General features: G+C 32.9%; 1 protein-coding gene across 10 annotated transcripts in view; it reads left to right on the top strand.

The window, feature by feature from the left end:
* The window catches only part of RPS6KA6 (ribosomal protein S6 kinase A6), a 171,512-nt gene that overhangs the window by 92,329 nt on the left and 58,433 nt on the right, over window positions 1-20,750 (top strand). For all 10 annotated transcript variants that reach the window (XR_007474917.1, XR_004476398.2, XM_049705089.1 and 7 more), the window contains 10 exons: window positions 4,866-4,972; window positions 5,266-5,303; window positions 12,376-12,518; window positions 15,121-15,191; window positions 15,426-15,514; window positions 16,537-16,595; window positions 18,276-18,378; window positions 19,009-19,139; window positions 19,580-19,702; window positions 20,233-20,322. Coding sequence is in view for 8 of the 10 variants with exons in the window: in XM_049705089.1 (XP_049561046.1) it covers window positions 4,866-4,972; window positions 5,266-5,303; window positions 12,376-12,518; window positions 15,121-15,191; window positions 15,426-15,514; window positions 16,537-16,595; window positions 18,276-18,378; window positions 19,009-19,139; window positions 19,580-19,702; window positions 20,233-20,322 (954 nt within the window). In the remaining 2 variants the exon portion in view is untranslated. The remainder of the gene's footprint in view (window positions 1-4,865; window positions 4,973-5,265; window positions 5,304-12,375; window positions 12,519-15,120; window positions 15,192-15,425; window positions 15,515-16,536; window positions 16,596-18,275; window positions 18,379-19,008; window positions 19,140-19,579; window positions 19,703-20,232; window positions 20,323-20,750) is intronic.

Raw genomic sequence — 20,750 nt, 5'->3', positions numbered from 1 at the left:
TGCTGAATACTTGAGAGAGACCATCTACATAACTCTACGGTTCTCTCTCTGTAATTCTCCCTTCTGTACTCTATCTTATGAATTCTGTCCTTCTTGTCTCCCCACTCTCTCAGCTCCATCTCATCAACTCAGGAGCCTTCCAGGCTCTGGCCTGACTTTGCCCTCCCTGCATTGCTGCTTAAGAACTCTTTCCAGGTAGTGAGCTAGGACAGTTGTATGGTTGTTTCCATCTCTCAATATTCACTGTCCTTTGTTGCGATGTCCAGTGTCTTGAAAAGTGTCATTTCATATATTTTGTCCTGTGTTTTAGTTGTTTCAGATGGGAGATTAAATCCTGTCTTTGTCTACCTCATTTTGTCTTGAAGTGGTAGTCTGGGAGTAGAATTTTAATTGGGTAATAGTGGTTCAACATTTCACTTCCATAATTAAAATATGAGAAAACTACTCTTGATTCTCAGAATTCTAGAACTTGCTGTGAGAAAGGAACAGTGTGATTCTGGGATGCTAGCTAGTGCTTAAGTGGCTAAAACCTGTCTCTCTGTCTGCCTCTACCTGTCTACCTCCAGTATAGAACATTCCATGCATGAACATAGACTGTGACCTTGGTATATTCTTTACTCTAAAACAGAGTTCAGTATGTGATGGGGTCTGTCTAGGACCCCCTTCCCAGTGGGTCTTTAAAGGACCTTATTAAAAGCTGGTTCCAAGACACAGAGGGACAATAGTATAACAAGTATTCATGATTTCTTGTGTTAGATTGTAGAAGCGTGAAGAATATGTTTGAGAAATTCTTACTTGTAGTCATTTCTAATTTTCTTTTAAACTCTTCAGACCTCCATTCTCGATGTGGGACTATCTAAACCCATACTAGCACAGAGATGCAGTCAGTAAGTTTTGATTCCTAAGTCTGGAATATTAGGTAAGAACAAGCATTTTAAATGCATTTCCCAAAAGACAATAAATTCCTATATTCATTGAACAGGCTGCTAAGAAATGATTTAATGGTTACTTCTATAGACAGCTTATTAATAAGTTTTTTATTGGTTATACTTCATGTGTATGTGCAAAAAACTGCTATATCATCAAAAATGAGAACTTTATGCCTTAGAAAAAGACTTTTAAAAATACATTTTTGTATTTGTTAAAGAAATTTATAATGTATATCATATATATTTTAAAGGGAACAGCACCTCCCCAAATTTCTCTCCTCACAAACACACACACACACACACACACACACCTCTTAGATCATACCATATTTTGCTAATGTCAAGAAAATACAATGAGATGAATGGCTGAGAATTATAAAACTTCCATTTCTTCCAGAATCAATTTGTAGACTTAACAAAATTTCAAACAAAGTCCCAATAGGAATTCTTGTTTGAATTGACAGATGATTTTATCAGCGTGTTTGGAAAAGTAAACAAGTGAAAAGAACTAAGACATTTTGAAAATAAAGAACACCATTTCCTTGCCCTACCTCTTGTTTAAAACTTTATAAAGCTACTGCTATAAGCAAACCATCACAGTATCAACACAAGATTAGAAACATACTGTATAGTCCAGGAATATTCTGGTATATATGACTTACCATATATTATTATAATAGAGGAAGAATCACAAGTTAATGGCAAAGAGATTGATTGTTCAGTAAACCGTATATGAGAAATTGGTTAGGAATTTCAGGAAAAAACCATTTTAAATTGTTATCACTACCACATACAAAGATAAATATTACTTACATTAAAGAGCTAAATCTGGAAAACTTCTCATGCTAAAAGAAAATGCAACTGAATGTGTAGTTGACTATTGAATGGAGGTCTCCTAAATCATTAAAATAATGAAGTAAAATCATACAGAAATTATATATAAATTTGACTACATAAAATTAAGAATTACTGAACATCAAAAACCAGCACAAAGTGGGGAAAATGTTTACAAATAATATGATGGAGGACTGACATTTTTAATATTTAAAGGGCTTGTACCAATTGAAAAAACAGTAAGTAAATAATGGAACATAGGCAAAAACATTGCTGATAATTCACTAAAAAAATGGAAAGGCCACTAGACATGGAAAATTATATAGCCTAAGAATCAGAACAATTGATTCCATTTTTATATATCAAATTAGAAAAGATATTTTAAAAGGATATATTCAATGCTATCATGGATGTGGTAAGACAAATGCTTTCATAAGCTGCTGATGGGAATGTAAGTTATTGTAACCCTTTGACAAATAATTTTGTTCTGTATGTCGAGAGTCTTGGACTATTTATTCTCCTTGACTGCCTAGTATTTGCTTTTTTATTTCTCAGAAATCCATTTTGGGGAAATAACCATAAATATCAAAAATATATATGCATTTACAGAGTTATTTATAATAGTGAAAAACTGGAAATAACCTAAATGAACATTAGGTAAATTATAGTAAATTAGTATGTTGAGATTGTACAGCTATTGAAAACTCTTTATTAATAAGTTAAAGATATAGAAGAATGCCTATAATATAATATTAAGTGGGGAAAAAGGAGGCCACTAAATAGTTTATGTAGTGTGATCTCAAATATGTTAAAACACACACCCTCATAGATACATACGTGAACGACTTGAAGAGCAGACAGAAAGACTAGCAGTCCTTACCTCACGGTGCTGGGGCTTTAGATGATTTTTATTTAGGGGGAGACTCAGGATAATTAGTGAATAGAAAAACATTAATGGTAGTGAACCTGAAACTTAAAAAGTTGTAACATAACATATGGCAGAAGTGGCTTCTGGGGAAGAGGTAGTTCTTAGGGACAATTATTTCTGAGTTCAAATCCTGCCTGCTTCTTACTGTGTTTTTCTAGGCAAGTTACTTTATCACTCTGAGTCTCCATATGTAAGGTGGTGATAATACCTACCTCATAGGGTTGTTTAGAAGATTGTAATAACAGATTGTAATAACATAATGAAAAGTGGCTGGCACGTGATAGTTACTTAATAAGTTTCTTATTTGTGTCCATCATGAAGCTTTCCTCAGAGACAATTTCATGACAAGGTAATATGCTTGTCATAAACTGTAAACTAGGCAGTTTTCTTCTTTTAGCGTTTGAAAGACTTTTGTTTAGGGTTTTCTTATGTGTTAAATTTCCATGAACGTTTTGATTAGCCTTCCTCAGAAGTGAAATAGGTAACATCTGTTTTTCTTCTTAATAAAATACCAAGTGAAAATGATGTTCTTATACTTTTACCATTATAATATTCAAATGAAGTCTCCTGAAACTTAGATAATGAACAATCATTGTTTTTCTATAGAACATTTTAAAAAGTGGGTATAATATCAAAATTTATCTTTCATTGTTCATTCTCAGAAATTTTACTAGTACCTGAGTCTGCATAATGTAATTCAGTGGCCATAATTCTAAGTGGGCAAGCCAGTTATAAGATTTTATGATATTTCATTAAAATTTTGAGTTTTCCTAATAATCTAGATATTTCTTTAATGAAAATAACCAATTTCTAGACAAGTTATTTGTTTTGCCAATTGCAAGCCCTTGATAAATCTTAACAATTACATCTAATGGTTGAGTAATGCCCAATTTTGTGTGTAAATTAACACTCACTTTTGAATGGATATAGACATAAACCTATAACAATAATACCTCATGGTTACACACATAGGATTTTACAATTTACAAAGTATTTTTCCCCACATAAACTAAGCTGACTCTTAAAACAACCTTGTTAAGTAGATGTAGCAGATACTATTATCCTTATTTTACAGATTTGGAAACTGAAGCCCCGAGGGCTAAGTGAAATGTCAAACATTACACTGCTAATTCTAATTCTAAGTCCAGTGCACTTTTCACTTCATCATAGCACCTCTGTTCCCAGGCAGAAAAAGATTGAGGAATTCAGTGCCTTTAAGCTCATGTATTCTACTAGCAGAAGAGTCTTGGAGCTACCCCTTAGGTCAGAGATTGGGTTTAGAACCGTGTTTAATATGAGTTACTAATTTGACAACTTTTGTTGGTATAATTGAAGCTTTAGGTTAGTAGAGCTGCTAAAAGCAAAATTCCTGAGAAGTGATAGTAGACAGTGAAAGAGAAAATAGTGGAAATAGTGGAATTACCAATGCTAAAACAAAATATCTAATATACTGCAAAGATCCTGAGAGCATCCCTATATAGTAGTGTACTAAATATAATAACCGAATTATGACACTAAGTCATTTTTAAAAAGGTAAATCCTGTGCAGTACATTCAGGGTAAAAAGATATGCAAGCTACATAATATGTTTTAGGAAGATCTACATTAAAATGTTGAAGAGAAGGATTTTTAAAAAAATTTTTCAGTATATTTTATTTTATTTATTTATTTTAATTTATTTATTTACTTTTATTTTTTGGCTGCATTGGGTCTTCGTTGCTGCATGCGGGCTTTCTCTAGTTGCAGTGAGCGAGGGCTACTCTTCGTTGTGGTGTGCAGGCTTCTCATTATGGTGGCTTCTCTTGTTGCAGAGCACGGGCTCTAGGCACGTGGGCTTCAGTAGCTGCAGCACATGGGTTCAGTAGTTGTGGCTTGAGGGCTTTAGAGCGCAGGATCAGTGGTTGTGGCGCACTGGCTTAGTTGCTCCGCGGCATGTGGGATCTTCTCGGACCAGGGCTCCAACCTGTTTCCCCTTCATTGGCAGGCGGGTTCTTAACCACTGCACCACCAGGGAAGTCTGAGAAGGATTCTTAAATAGTTTAGTTCCATCTATATACTTCTTTTATTTTCTTGTTTGCCTAGACTTGTCTGTTTACTGGTTTTTAAAGAAGAAATTTTAAATAAATTCAACATTAAAAAAAAAAGATCAAATGGTAAATTATTATTTTATTCTAGGTTCTGTTTACAGAGGAAGATGTGAAATTCTACCTCGCAGAACTGGCCCTTGCTTTGGATCATCTGCACCGATTAGGAATTGTATATAGAGACCTGAAGCCAGAAAAGTAAAGCTATATTGTCTTTATGTATCCCTGTTACCAGTATTTCTATAACTACTTTTTTCTCCATTAAGTCTTATATTTTAAAGATTATATGAAAATATACGTGAATTATGCAGTTATATGAAACTTACTTTAAAAAGTAATCTTCATAAGATACCCATTGATTTTAAATTAGTCATTTCAAAATTTTCCAGTATATCAAATAGATATTGACCTCTTTTATGATGATTTTTATGTAAATGTTTTATGTAAAAATATTTTATCCCACGTTGTTGAATGTGAATTTTGCTTTACAGCATTTTGCTTGATGAAATAGGACATATCAAGTTAACAGGTATGCAAATTTTCTCATTCTACCCTAAGCCTGTTTTATATTTTTTGTTATTTTAATATATATATTTGTCTAAGCCTGTTTTTTTCCCTCTTTCTTGATTTAATTTGCATTTTGTTTATTTCTTTGGTGAACTAAAATTCATTTAAAGGGTGGATAAGATAACTCTCAGTATGCTCTAATTGTAATACCAAAAAATTATATGGTAGAGTCACTGTCCTCATTAAGAAATGACATTTGGTTTTCTAGGAAAAATCACATCATTTTTGTTTCAGTCTAGGCTGAAAGATTTATCATAAGTAGTTATCACAGTTGAAATATAGTGAATTATAAACTTCTGAACCAAGTGTTTCATAATAAGAGGTTCATTTTATTCTTTCTTTTGTAAAAACACATTTTATTTTACTTTATTTTGAATGTTGAGTGTTTACTGTATGTGAAACACTGATAATTTTCACAGGACCTTTAGGCATAAGGTATCCTTATTATACCATTAAAAAAACCTTTACTTTTAAAATAATTATAGACTCACAATAAGTTGCAAAAATAGTACCAAGAGGTCCTGTGTATCGTCACCCAGCTTCCCCCAATGGTGACACTTTACAAAATTACAGTGCATTATCAAACCCAGGAAATTGATAGGTACAGTTACAACTAACTAGACTATATACTTTACTTGAATTTCACCAGTTTTTGCACATATTCTTTTTTTGTTTGTCTTTGTGTATATCTCCATGACATTTTATTCACATATGTAGAGTCAAATACCATCACCACAATCAATAATCAAAACTGATCTATAACCACAAAAGAACTCTCCTGTGCTGCCCATTTATAGTCACCCTTCCCACCTTCCCTAAATCCTGGCAACCACTTATCTGTTCTATATCTCTAAGTTTGTTATTTTAAGAATATGATATAAATAGAACTGTATAGTAGTCACACACCTGAACATTTATCCTAGAGAAATAAATACTTACATGCACACAAAAAACCTAAACATGAATTTTCATAGCAGCTCTGTTTGTAATAGCCCAAGGCTGGAAATGTCCCAAATGTCCTTCAGAGAGTGAATGGATAAACAAACTGTGATACATCTATGCAATGGAATACTACCCAGCAATAAAAAGGAAATAACTCTTGATATATACAGCAACTTGGATGGACTCAAGGGCATTGTGCTGAGTGAGCCAATCTCAAAAGGTTACTTATGTTTTAAATAGATAGTAAATTCTGTATTTAATTATCAGAATGTTAAAACAGAGATAAAATGAAGATGTGGGCTTTACAGAGAATTTTGGACCAGTACACTTTAAAGGTAAGTTGCTTTAAATTCCTAAGTATACTTCTTCAATGTAAAAATAAAGTATAAAGTTGTTAACTTGAAAGCTCAAGTAAATGTGACAAAGTTCAAGTAAAGTTTAGTAAATCTTTTTTTGATTCATAGCCTGATTCTCTTTCTACTATATGAAAGAAGCAAAGCAGATTTAAAGAGATTCAAAGAGGATAAGGAAGAGAAATATGAAGAGAACAGTAGAGTTTTGAAATTTTATATAATACAAAATTTTTATTTTACAACAGTCAATCTTCAGTTGCAATGCTAATTAGAATTTAATTCTTTTCATTTTTCTTAATAAGTTATGCCTGTTTTGTCATGGGTGAGGAAGAAAGGTGGGGAAAGAGTAGAATAAATTCTACCTATATCTCTCTTCTACATTAAGGTTAATTGGGTGAATAATGATGTCAACTTGTTTTATATTTAGTCTTATAATATGAATTCTGCTTTTACACCTTTTGGACTTAAACGGGCTGAGGAGTAAAGAGTAGTTAGAATCAATGTTAATTTATAAGCAAGGGACACAAGGCTTGTGACAGGAAGAAACTGTGATTTATATATATTTTTAAACAATTTAATCTATTTTCCTTTAAAGTGACACCAATATTTCTTTAAAGAAAGTACACAATGATAAATATTAGATACTTTACAGTTTCATGATCATAACAGAATTCAAAGTCTTGTAATGAATAATAAATTTATGGATGTAACCTCACAACATTCCAGTAAGGTTGGTTAAAGTATGATCATTCATAGCAAGTGTTTTAAGACATTTCATTTTTTTTCATTCTTTCCTTTAATTTCTTTTTATTTTTATACTTCCTTTCTTTTTCTTTATTTTCTTTTTCTTCCTTTCTTGCTTTCTTACCTGCTGTGCCTTTTTCCTCCTTCCTTCCCTTCCTTTTTTCCCTCCTTCTCTTTCTATCTCCTTCCTTCCATTTTGAATACTATCATCGAGTACTATTTGCTCGATGAACTATGGTTATTCTTTTGGTTTATTTGGTGAACTATGTTATTCATTTCTATCACAGCCTGTGGAATTTGTAGAGGAAGCACAGGTCACATTGGCATCTTTTTAGAAGCAGACAGAAAGATTCCATAGCTGTCTCTTCCTGAGTTCAGTTTTCCTTGTTCAAGTTTGCATGCTTTGGCTGGTCTGGTAAATGTGCTAAGTCATGTGTAGTACTTTCAGTGAGCCCTTAGGGTTCTCATTTTAGGCAAAGGATCTAATTTCTCTGAGACATTAACTCAATTAACAACACAGCCCTGTAAATGAAAAGGCAGGAGAGGCCAGAACTGGGAATCAGGTGTGAGGAGAGGGTGCTATGGATGTGGAGGGTCAGGGCATTTGGACAAGGATGGATGTAAGAGTATCACAAACCTGGGTGGGAAAGGGAATCTGGAGTCTCCAGAATCACTTCTGAGGGACATAATTCAGAAGTAATTTTTATAAAGAGAGGGAAGATAAAATATGCAGTGTCAGAAATTAAATCACACAGTACTTGAGCTGAATATTTAAGAAAAAAATGTATACATAAGAAAATAGTTTTAAGTAATTTTTATGGCTATCTGAAAATTAGGCACTGAAATTACTTTTACATATAGTAGATACTCATAAAAGTGTTGTGTTTTGGACATGCTTTTAAAATTTAACGTCTTTAAAAGAGTCATTTAAGGAAACAAAGGTATATCTCACCCCCGCCCCCGCCAAAAACCCTTTATATAGCTGATTTCTACATTTTCTTTTCAAATTAGTGTTTTGGAAAAAACACTGATTAACATATGTCTTATTTAATCTTGTAGCTAACTCTTATTATTGTAAAAATTTTTGTCCGTTGATTGCTGAGCAAATTCTAGTGTTAAATGTCAGTTTTGTCAGAAATAGTACAGCAAAGGACCTTTATGGAGTGGTGTCATCTCTGAAAGGTAACAGAGGATAAGAAAATTCTCTTCCCCTCTTCCTTCTCTGTGGACTGGCCAAAGAAGCCAGTGTTCTTCTCTACAAGGTATGTTGTTATATTCAGCTGAACTGACCTCAGAGACTAGGTTTCATTAAATTTAATTTTGAAATGGAATTGCAGAGTTTAAAAGCCTTAAAATGTGGAGAAAGAGCATAGTACATTGAAAAGATTTTTTAAAATTATGCTGAAAATCATAATGCATTCAGTTATTATACAAGAATAAGTAATTTTTAAATGAAAATATTGATTATGGTTAAAAAATCAGTTTCAAGGGGTCCTAAAATTAAGTATTAATATTGTATTTTATTTTAAAAGAGAATTATAGGGCTTATAATTTTTTCATTTATAGAATTAAGGTATAATTTACATAGAGTAAAACTCATTGTTCTTGTGATAATGGAACTAATTTGTATCTTGACTGCATCATTGTCATTATTGTGGTTGTGATGTTGTAATATAGCTTTGTAAGATAATACCATGGGGGAGACTGGCTAAAGGGTAAACGGGATCTCTGTAGTATTTCACATAATTGCGTGTGAGTCTACAGTTGCCTCAAAATACAAAAGTTTATTTTTTAAAGTTACTTTTTTGTGTATAGTTCTGCAAACTTTGACAAATGCATACAGTCAGCATCAAGATATAAAACAGTTCCCTCACCCCCCGGAATTTTCCCATTATAAATCAATTCTCCCTTTACCCCTTGACAACCACCAATCTGCTTTCTGGTCCTATGGTTTTGCCTTTTCCACAAAATAATATAAATAGGAAGACAGTATATAGTCTTTTGAATCTGGCTTTATTTATTTAGTATGCATTTGAGATTCATCTATATTGTTGTGTGTATCAGTAATTTCTTTTTTTATTGCTGAGTAGTATTCCATTTTATGATGGTACCATGGTTTGTTTATCCAATCCCCAATTAAAGGGCTTTTGGGTTGTTTCCTGTTTTTGACAGTGACAAATAAAGCAACTAGAAATATTTTTGTACAGGTTTTATGTGAACATAATTTTTTATTTCACATCAGTAAATACCCAAGTGGTGGGATTGGTTGATCATATGGGAAGTGTGTGTTTAACTTAATGAGAAACCTCCAAACTGTTTTCCAAAGTGCTTGTACCATTTTGCATACCCATCAGCGATGTATGAGAGTTCCAGTTGCTCTGCATCCGTGCCATTACTTGGTATTGTCGGTATTTTTTTATTTTAGCTCTAGTAAAAGGCATAGAGTAGTACCTCACTGTGATTTTATTTTGCATTTCCCTAACAAATGATGACATTGAGCATCTTTTCATGTATTTCTTTGGAGAAGTGTCTGTTCAGGTTTTTTTGTCCATTAAAAAATTGGGTTGTTTGTTTTCTTATTACTGAATTTGAGTTTTTAAAAATATACTCTGAATACAAGTCCTTTATATGATATGTGATTTTCAAATATTTTCTCCCAGTCTCTAGTTTCTTTTTGATTTTCTGAACAATATATTTTGAAGAGCACTTTTTGACTTTGATAAAATCCAGTTATCAACTTTTTTCTTTTATGTATTATACTTTTTAAAATATATATATTTATTTTATTTATTTATTTTTGGCTGCATTGGGTCTTTGTTGCTGCATCCAGGCTTTCTCTAGTTGCGGCAAGCGGGGGCTACTCTTCGTTGCATTGCATGGGCTTCCATTGCAGTGTCTTCTCTTGTTGCAGATCACGGGCTCTAGGCGCACGGGCTTCAGTAGTTGTAGCATGTGGGCTTCAGTAGTTGTGGCTCACGGGCTCTAGAGCGCAGGCTCTGTAGTTGTGGTGCACAGACTTAGTTGCTCCTCAGCATGTGGGATCTTACCGGACCAGGGCTCGAACTCATGTCCCCTGCATTGGCAGGCAGATTCTTAACCACTGCACCACCAGGGAAGCCCTGGATTATACTTTTGATGTTGTATCTAAGAAATCTTTGCCTAACCCAAGCTCACAAAGATTTTATCCTGTATTTCTTTTGGAAATTTTGTAGTTTTAGGTTTTACACTTAGGTCTATTATTCATTTTGAATTAATGTTTGTTTATGAGGTATGGTATGAGGACGGATTTTTGTATATCAATATTCTGTTATTCTGGCACCATTTGTTGAAAAGACTGACCTTTTCTCCATGGAATTGCTTTTACATCTTTGTCAGAAATCAGTTGGCTATATATATAGCCAGTTCTGTTATAATGCAACACATATGATCTTAAAAATCACTGTACTATGCATAATTGCATAGTAAAAAATATGACTTATGGAGAAAATGGTGTTCGGGGTTTAACACTAAAATATATAACCAGTGACACATTAAAGAAAGATAGGAGGCTGTTAAAAATGATGGCATTGTTTTATATGTTCTAACTGATTAAGAATAGATAAATACTACAATAAATATGATACCTTACCTTGAAAAAATCCTGAAATTTGCTTCTATAATTGGCATCAGAAAGATTGCAGTTTGTAAGTTATTGTGAAGTAGTGGGAGGTAAATTATCTGGAATTGGGAGTTCTAATACTACAGGTGAACAGAAGTGGCTTGTAACACACATGATGTGCTGAAATAGCTGGTAGATATTTGACGTGTGTGCATGTATGTATTTCTGCTTGGCTCAGTTCAACTAGGTGCAGTTTTCTAGTGTTTCACCTATTATTTCTTGTGGGCAAAATTGCACATAAACCAAGCTGAAATTTGAAATTCATGTTATATTCGCCAAGCAAACTCTAGTGTTAAATGTCAGTTTTGTCAGAAAAGTACAGCAAAGGACATTTGTGGAGTGGTATAAATCTCTGAAAGGTAACAATAAGGTATCAATCGCATTGGAACAAATTTGCAGTTTTAAAACAAGAATAGCAGAGCGACTGTATATGTCAGTCTATTCTTGGACGCTGTTTTGTTGCATTCATATATGTATGTGTGTGTGTAGTCTTTCTCCAGTACAACGCTGTCTTGATTACTATAGCTTTATAGTAAGTATTGAAGTCAGGTAGTGTGAGTCCTTGAATTTTCCTTTTTTATTCAGAATTGTTTTGGCTATTCTATTTACTTTGTCTTTTTATATAAATTTTAAATTCAGCTTGTTGATTTTTACAGAAGAAATCTTGCTGGGATTTTTATTAATGTTTCATTGACTCTGTAGATCAGTTTAGGGAGAATTGACATCTTTAACAACATTGAATCTTCCAAATCATGACCAGTATCTCTCTCCATTTACTTAGATCTACTCTGATTCCTTTCATTGATGTTTATAGTTTTCAGCATGCAGATCTTGTATATGCATTCTTTGTATATTTATACCTGTGGATTTCATGAGGGTTTTTTGGTGATGTTATAAATAGTACTTTTAAAATTTCACCTTTCAATTTTTTATCTCTGGTATATAGAAATAAGATTGATTTTTATATATTAGTACCTTTAGCTCTTCTAAGACCATAAACAAAGTGGAAGTTCACCAAAACCAAAGCAAAATTTGCTTTCCTAATATTTTAAAAAGTGCAAATTACTATCATTTTTTGTCTTAGTCTGTTTTAAAAATTAGATCACTATGACAGTGTTGATTTAATTTAATTGTCCTTTCAAAATTGTTGAATCATATTCCTGTATAGACATGAAAACATGTATTTTGAGGATGAGGTTTAACTGAGGTAAGGAGCTTTCTTAATGGTAATCGTAGGCCATCATGAGTAGGTTTAATTCATCGTTTAGTTTCTTTTGGTATTTTCTATTTTCTGAAGATCTTCAGATATGTTTTTTTGTGTAATATTGTTATTATAGATTTTGGACTCAGCAAAGAATCAGTAGATCAGGAGAAGAAGGCCTACTCATTTTGTGGTACAGTGGAGTATATGGCTCCTGAAGTAGTAAATAGAAGAGGTCATTCCCAGAGTGCTGATTGGTGGTCATATGGTGTCCTTATGGTAAGTAGTGTTTTTTTTTAATTATGCCAATATACAATTAGTATTGTTTAGAATTTTAATCTGAGTGTTGGGATGTGTTAGGTGAGAATAGGGTTCTCAAGTTCATGACTGTTAAAAAACTTGATTGGCTAGCTGTTATACAATAAAAATTAGGGTTTTGGTGTTCTGATTTCTTTTAGTTGCTAGATTAAAAGGTAAATGGCAGCATTCTTTTACAAGTTATTCAAATTTAAAACTTAGATAAAGGCCTACCAGATTTTAGATTTCAGAATACTGTGTTTAGTAGTTACATGGTATTTTAACTAGGTATCACAGAATTTAGCACCTTATGGTATATTATCTTATTGTCACATTTTTTCAAGCATGTCCCTAGAAAGATTGTAAACCTCTTAAGGAGGGCAATCCTGTCTTCTACTACTTATAATCTCCCACAGTATCTAGCATAATGAGCATATGGACTGACTGATTTGGCATAAGATTAAGCATAGAATTTGTAGTATTAAGTAGGGTGATAAGTGAATAGCTGTTGAATCAGATACAATTTGCTCTAGAAGCCTGATAATCCATTTTTGCCTCTTTATCACTGAATTACCGTATGATGTATCAATATATTAAGTGGCTATTATAAGCCTGGGATTTGGTAAGGGCAGTGGGGTGGGAACAGATAGAAGTACAATATTTGGCATTTTCCATGACCTAAGAAAGCATGCTATCTGGTTGGGGAAACAAATGGAATAGCTAAATAAACTGCCTGGAAATACCTTAGAAGTTCAGGCAAGAATTCATATAAGTTGATGTAAGAAAAGCGGAGGAGATAGAACTTAAATTAAGCCCTAAAGAATGGATAAAATTCAAATAGCTGTGTGTCAAGAAGAATAGTATTGTGATAGTATTAGGAAAGACCTGGAGAACCAGTTTGACTAGAGTAGTAGTGGAGAATGAGGGTGAAGGTGGAGGAAATGAGGCTATAAGCCTATAAGGATTTGCACGCAATTCTCTGGGTGGTTGGAAACTTTTGTAGATTCTTGAACACGACAGTAATTAGAGAAAAAATGTATTTTAGGAAAATTAGCCTTGGTAGCATTATATAAATGGCTTGCAAATGGAGGAAACTGAAAGTAGGGAGACCAAGAAGTTCTCCTTAGAAGACAGTTGTAAGATTATAGAATGAAAAAAAGGAGATCTTAAAGACATTTCAAGGTAAGAAGTGGCTGACCTTAGTAACAGATTAAATGCCACAGATGAAGCAGAGGGGAAAGGTCAAAGATAGAGATACCTCTAAAACTTCAGGGGATCGAAAGAAAGGTAGTTCAATAGAAAAGAGATAGCTTGGAAGGACAGATGATTTTGAAAGTGGGGAAATAATTTATTTTTAACACGTTGCATAGGTTACTGTGGGTTAGTGTTTAACCCCTTGATAGTAATGAATTAGGAGAGGGCAGTGGAGAGAGCATCAGAATCATCTGAAGACCTTAAAAAACAACAACAACAACAACAACAGCAACAACAAAAAATTACTCTGCCAGCCAGCATATAGTTTATTTGAGGGGAAGGTGTGATTCCAATGTACTATCCTTCTCTTTTTCTTTTTGTTCTTGCCTTTCCACCTCTTATTCCTCCAGTCCCCAGGAGAGAACCATTATTTTAGGTTTGGGGGCAGGGGACTGGAGCTTGAGAGAGATGATCCCCATACACCATACTTCCCTTCGTCTTCATTCCCTTTCTATGACTCCTACCCCTATCTCTTCAGGCTCCAATTGAGAACCATTACTTTAGATTTGGAAGGGAAAACTGGGGATTGAGAGAGATTGAAACTGGAATCGATTTGAGAGTCATCAGTCATCAGGAGAGAGTTGAATGCATAAGCTAACTAAGGTTGTAAGTTCAAATAAATGAACAGAGGAATGAGGCCAAAGCCATTTTTGAATCTAAGCTTAAGATTTAAATATTAGGGATATGAAAACGTTTCTCTCTAGTGAGCTATAATGGTCTTCATTTTCAGACCTACTTTTTCTTTTAAATATGATTATTTAATGTTCTAGTTATCCACATTTCAATTAACTCTCTTAGGGAAAAAGTTTTCATTATGCTGTGTACAACTGTCTCAAATTAAAATACATATATCAGTGTGTGGTGTGTGTATCTGTGTGTGTAGCTTCTTGTTTGGTTCCTTTTTTTTTTCGTAAAGAGAGCAAAGGGAATGAGAATGATTATCTTTCTTGAGCATGTATGAATTTGAAATGGCTCAGTACTTATTTTTGCTTTTCTTTCACTGTTAAATGTTTGCTTTAAAAGCTTATCTTTGTTTTAAAAGAAAATGCCTTGTGTCTATTTCCACATTGCTTTGGTTTGAGGAATTTAGGATTGAAAAAATGGTTGGTTACATTTGCTACAAATCACCTCTCATTTGGCCTATATACTGTGGGGTACCAGAGGTGTATTTCCTTAAGTGACCTAGTTTTCTGGTCCTGTTTTGACCTACTATCATGTAGATTCTGCATGATTTGATGATCATGTATTACAAGTCTCATTTTTTTTCCTGAAGAATTTCATTGTAAATTCTAAGTTTTACTAAGTTGACTTGTGGTATTTTTTGTTTTAGTTTGAAATGCTTACTGGTACTCTGCCATTTCAAGGTAAAGACAGAAATGAGACCATGAATATGATATTAAAGTAAGTGTAAACATTTTTTTTTCTTTTGGGAAAAATTCCTTGCTTTCAGTTTTGAGAAACTTGTTATGGTTTTCATTTGACACAAAAGAACATTTTTCACTGTCTCATTCCCTTCCACCGTATAGGGGACATTATTTGCCATTGTGATAGCATTCTTTAAAATTATTTTTGGGATTTATAAATTTAGAAGTATGGCTAGATTTAAATGAAATTTTCTGAAATCCTCTTTTCCAGAGCAAAACTTGGAATGCCGCAGTTTCTTAGTGCTGAAGCACAAAGTCTTCTAAGGATGTTATTCAAAAGGAATCCAGCAAATAGATTGGGTATTATTTATTTTCTTAGCTTTTATAACAATATACTACATGCTTTGGGAGAATAATTATGACTTTATGTTTTCTGGCCTAAGTTCATTTACTACTGTTATGTGTTTATACGTAGAATTCTATGTTTTATGTATGCAAAGATTCCAGTAAACTCTGTTATACCCATCATTAAAAATGGAGTGGTCTAGTTATTCAGAACTTATGTTTAATATATATCATTATATCATATGAATGTCTCTTTTGACATAATTCACAGAGTTCTCCCTTCTATAGGTAATCCTTTTAGATATTTGAAGATAATTATTTTGTCCCTTCCAATATTCATCAAGATAAATGTTATGTTTCCATAACTGCTCATTATTTGGCTACTTTCTAGTAGCCTTTCCCTGGATCCAAATGTGATCCTATTATCCTGTTTATGTCCATGTGTTAAAATTTCGATGCCACTTTATTCATTGCATTTTTAATTTGGCCTATAGATATGAGATCATAAATTGAATTATGAAGAAAATGAAGGGGCTTCCCTGGTGGCGCAGTGGTTGAGAGTCCGCCTGCCAATGCAGGGGACACAGGTTCGTGCCCCAGTCCGGGAAGATACCACATGCCATGGAGCAGCTGGGCCCGTGAGCCATGGCCGCTGAGCCTGCACGTCCAGAGCCTGTGCTCCATAACGGGAGAGGCCACAACAGTGAGAGGCCGGTGTACGACAAAAAAAAAAAAAAAAAAAAGAAAATGAAAATTGCTTAAATTTTAATGCTATGTTAGACATGATTTTTATTTGATTCAGAAGGTATTTTAGTATTTCATGATACCCTATGTGCTTCAGCATGAACATCAACTATTTTTTTTATTATATTGAATTCAGAGGACCAATTAATAAAACATCAGATAAGAAATTGTAAACTTTTCACTTCAAGGAATCTATGAAATGTGTGTACTCCTATTTACAGATAATAGCCTGGAAGCCAGGTAAGCAGATTAAAAAATTCAGACTGGTAAAAACATTCTTTCCATTTTTATAGGTTCAGAAGGAGTTGACGAAATCAAAAGACATCTTTTTTTTGCAAATATTGACTGGAATGTAAGTTCAGTAGCAAGTTCGTTACTGAGTACCTTTAATAAAAGCAAAAACCCAAGAGTAAATGGTAATATATGGACTTTGCTGATAAACTTAATCCATTTGTTTTATTTTTAGTATGAGATTTTATTTACAGGTGTAGCATTTCATGCAATTACCTTGAACCAGTAGATGTGTGGATGATATGTAGTAAATTTTTGTTGCTCATTTGTCTTACCTGTTAAATATGGTTAATATTCTCCCCTATTCTAGGTTGGGGAATGTGGGGGGAAGAAGAGAAAGGAGAAAGGGGATGAATCATAGGACAGATTCTTATAGAAAAATGAATTCTAAAGAATCTAAGATGTTATTTGATTTCAAATGGTTCTTTGTCATGTATTAGAACAAATTTAATTTGTTAAGAAGTGAAAATCTTTGTATATAGGTATTTTACTAAATTTTGAGAGAACATGAAAACAGAAACATTGTGAAATTCTGCAAAGTCATGTATTAAATTTTTTTAAGTTGCAGCTCCCAGACTAATGAGCTTTTCTTAGAAAAGCTCACTTTTTATTGTTGTTTACAACTCAGCTTTATGTATTTTATGTACTATTAATCATCATAGGTAAGTGTTTTTGATTATTTAATTCTGGCACTGGTATTGAAAATTATCCCTAAAGAAAAAGTGTCTCTTTTGGTTTCTAAGGCAGAGGTAGAGAGCCACTAATCACTGACCAAATTATTATTTCTTCTGGCTTGTAGAACAGGTTTCAGAAGTTAATATTTTGATTTAGTTTTTATAGTTGTAAAACTGCAACACATTAATAGTATTAATAACCTGAAAGGCCACACAGTGAACATACTGCATGGGAGTCTGCCCTTTGTCACATCTGTGTGCATCCCTCTTTCGGTGTCCTTGCATTCCCTTGTCATTTTTTTCTAATGCTTCTCTGCTCTTCCTTTTTCTTTAACTAGAAAAACTAGAAATGATTTTTCCATTCTAAACAGTTTGTTTATTCTTCTTAAATAATAAGAGTGGAATGTGTACATGTTTAAATAAATGAAAATTACTTTAAAGTAATCCTCTATTAATTTTCCCTCACTGTGAGACTGTGAGCTTTTAAAAAAGTAGATTTCCAAAAAATAGTTATGTTGTAAGATATTTTATATGTCTTTACAAAACATAAATTTTAGGAAGTTAGATTGTTAGACAAGTTTCAATTTTTGAATTCTATAAAAAGAGCTCTAATCAGTGCATCTAATACATATTATTATGTGAAAACAAAATAGGTATAATGCATATTTCTTGGAGTTAGACTAATTATTAATTTTGATATCCTAGAATGTTATTAGTTATTTCTGCATGGTAACATTGTGATATGTTCTGTATGGTTATTTTACCAGTGAGAATTCAAGTCAGTTTTTGAAATCCAAAACTGAACAGAATTATTCCTCGTGAATGCAACCTGTGGTATTGCTGCTGTGTTTCTTGGTCTCATTTGATTCTGTACATTATCTCTCAAGTTTAGATGATACACAGAATTTGGTTAACAGGTTAGAATTTGGTTAACAGGTATCTGAAGCCTGTTGAAATTTCATTTATGAAATTGTGAGTCTTCTGTTAAGGACTGTGAATATCATGTTCTGCTTTAATAATTTTTCAAGTATTAATACATTTCTGTGTTATTCTGTTATTTCTTCTAGAAATTATATAAGAGAGAAGTTCAGCCTCCTTTCAAACCGGCTTCTGGAAAACCAGATGATACTTTTTGTTTTGATCCTGAATTTACTGCAAAAACACCTAAAGGTAATGCATGTTTATGTGTAACATAAGGGCTTTTATTCAGTTAGATGGTTAAAAAAGTAAACTAGCTTCTTAGGTAAAAACTAAAAGAATTGTAAGTTTGCAGAGGGTGGTTTGCCCTGTGTGGAAGTGTGGATCCTATATACAGCATTGCTTGGACACCTTTCAAACAGAGGCTTTACATGGGAAGTATTTACTAGGGAAGCAGAGACTAGAGCAAAGGGTGAACGTTTTCTTTTTTTCTTACTTTAAAAGTTTTTTGACATGCTAATGCATTAAAGGATGGCGATAAGAGGTAAGATATGAGATATATCACTCTGACTCTTATAGTTTACAATTTAATGAGGTTTACTTTTATTGGCATCTGTTTCATACATTCATCAACAAATATTGAATACCTACTATGTACTAAGCAGTGACAGTGTAGAAGTGAACAGAACAGACAAAAATTATAATCTCCATGGAGCTTGCATAATAGTATGGGGAAACAGATAATATAAAATAAATCAAATACCTAATATAGTATGTCTGATGATAACATTTAATGGTTTCCTTTATATTCAAAGAAATGTTCACATTTCATATCATAAAATTCTGTGTAGTTCTAATTAAATATAATTATTTGGACATTAGATTCTCCTGGTTTGCCAGCTAGTGCTAATGCTCATCAACTCTTCAAAGGATTCAGCTTTGTTGCAACTTCTATTGCAGAAGAATACAAAATCACTCCAATCACAAGTGCAAATGTATTACCAATTGTTCAGGTAAATTCCACTTAGATTATTCAGATTGGGGGTAATTATTTCTTTCAGTTATTGCTAATGGATTTACAGTGGTTTTTAAGTGATTTTCAACTGCTTCATTTATCTCTGTATAATGAATTAAAGATGTCTCCATATGTTTTGGAAAAAAGCAGACAGTAGTAACCTTTAATTATATTTATGTGATCTCTTTTGGCAAGAAAATGTAATGGGTGATGTATTAGCTAGTTGATTTAATTATTGTATTGGCTTTGGGGATCTAGAAAGTCTACAATTTAGGATCAGTTCAGAATCTGTGTAAACCATTTATAAATACTGATAAAACTTCTCTAGAATTATTCTTGATTTTTAAAAGATTTAAGAAGAATGTATACTTAGGAGAGAAGATAAAAAATGTGAAACCATATCATTCTATTTTGTATTTTACTTTTTAACAAAAACAGATAAATGGAAATGCTGCACAATTTGGTGAAGCGTATGAATTGAAAGAGGATATTGGTGTTGGCTCCTATTCTGTTTGCAAACGATGCATACACACTGCTACCAACATGGAATTTGCAGTGAAGGTATTGTCTCTGAGGCTAACTTTTTTTTGTTTGTTTTATATGTGTAAGTTAAATTGCAGGTCAACTGACAGACAGTTTTTCAGTGGAGCAAGTGGAGAAAGCAAAGATAAAATGATGAGGAAAACCTCTTAAGACTTAATATTTTCATTTTGAATTTCTTTCCAAGACTTTATTTTGTTCAATAAAAAAAGACTTATTTTGGAGGAACAGTGTGTTTCATGAATGTCTTGCTTTTGAATAATTTTATTTTAATGTAGTATGTTAAGATTGAGCAATTGTGACAATTACTGTCACATTTGGATCAAATTATCAGTATAGTTTTAGTTAGATGGAATATAATGTTGAAGAAAGTGCTCTGTTTTTTATTGTTTCAGTTATAGGAAATTTTTAAATATTAAAATAATGTGAGACAAACATTACTCTGGAGTTTTATTATTTGCTTGAAAATATAACCAAATTTAAATTATGTCATTCATTTTTAGACAAAGAAAATATTTTTCCTCTGAGATTTTTCTTGTCTTATTTCTTAGATCATTGACAAAAGTAAAAGAGACCCCTCAGAAGAAATTGAAATTTTGATGCGCTATGGACAACACCCTAACATTATCACTTTAAAGGATGTAGGTATTTAAAATCTGTGTATCAGCTAAGCTAATGAAGTTATGACTTGGCACTTTATTTTCTTATTGAAACTTTTCATGTCCATGGTATGTTTACTTTCATGCCACAAAATCTTAAGACTCTTAAATTTGCCACTTCAGTTCTTCTTTTTCCCCTGATGATTTTATACTACTACCCTTCTTATAAAACGTCCGAAAGGAACTATGACGGTTGGTAAATGAGAGTGTCCTGATTACTTGAATGTATTCTAGCTGTTAACTAGTTAACATTATCACCAGCAACATTTATTATTCTCTAGTACTACAAGTATAGAAGATACAGGAGATTGGGAATCTGCCAAATTCTAGGAGATTTTACTTTCTTGATTGTACAGCAATTGGCTGTAGCACTGTGTATTGTTGCTTGGCTGAAATAGTATTAGTCTACT

Source organism: Orcinus orca, chromosome X (genome assembly GCF_937001465.1).
Source record: "Orcinus orca chromosome X, mOrcOrc1.1, whole genome shotgun sequence".
Lineage (NCBI taxonomy): Eukaryota > Metazoa > Chordata > Mammalia > Artiodactyla > Delphinidae > Orcinus > Orcinus orca.
Note: the sequence above shows the minus strand (reverse complement) of the source record. Positions and strands in the feature narration are given on the sequence as shown.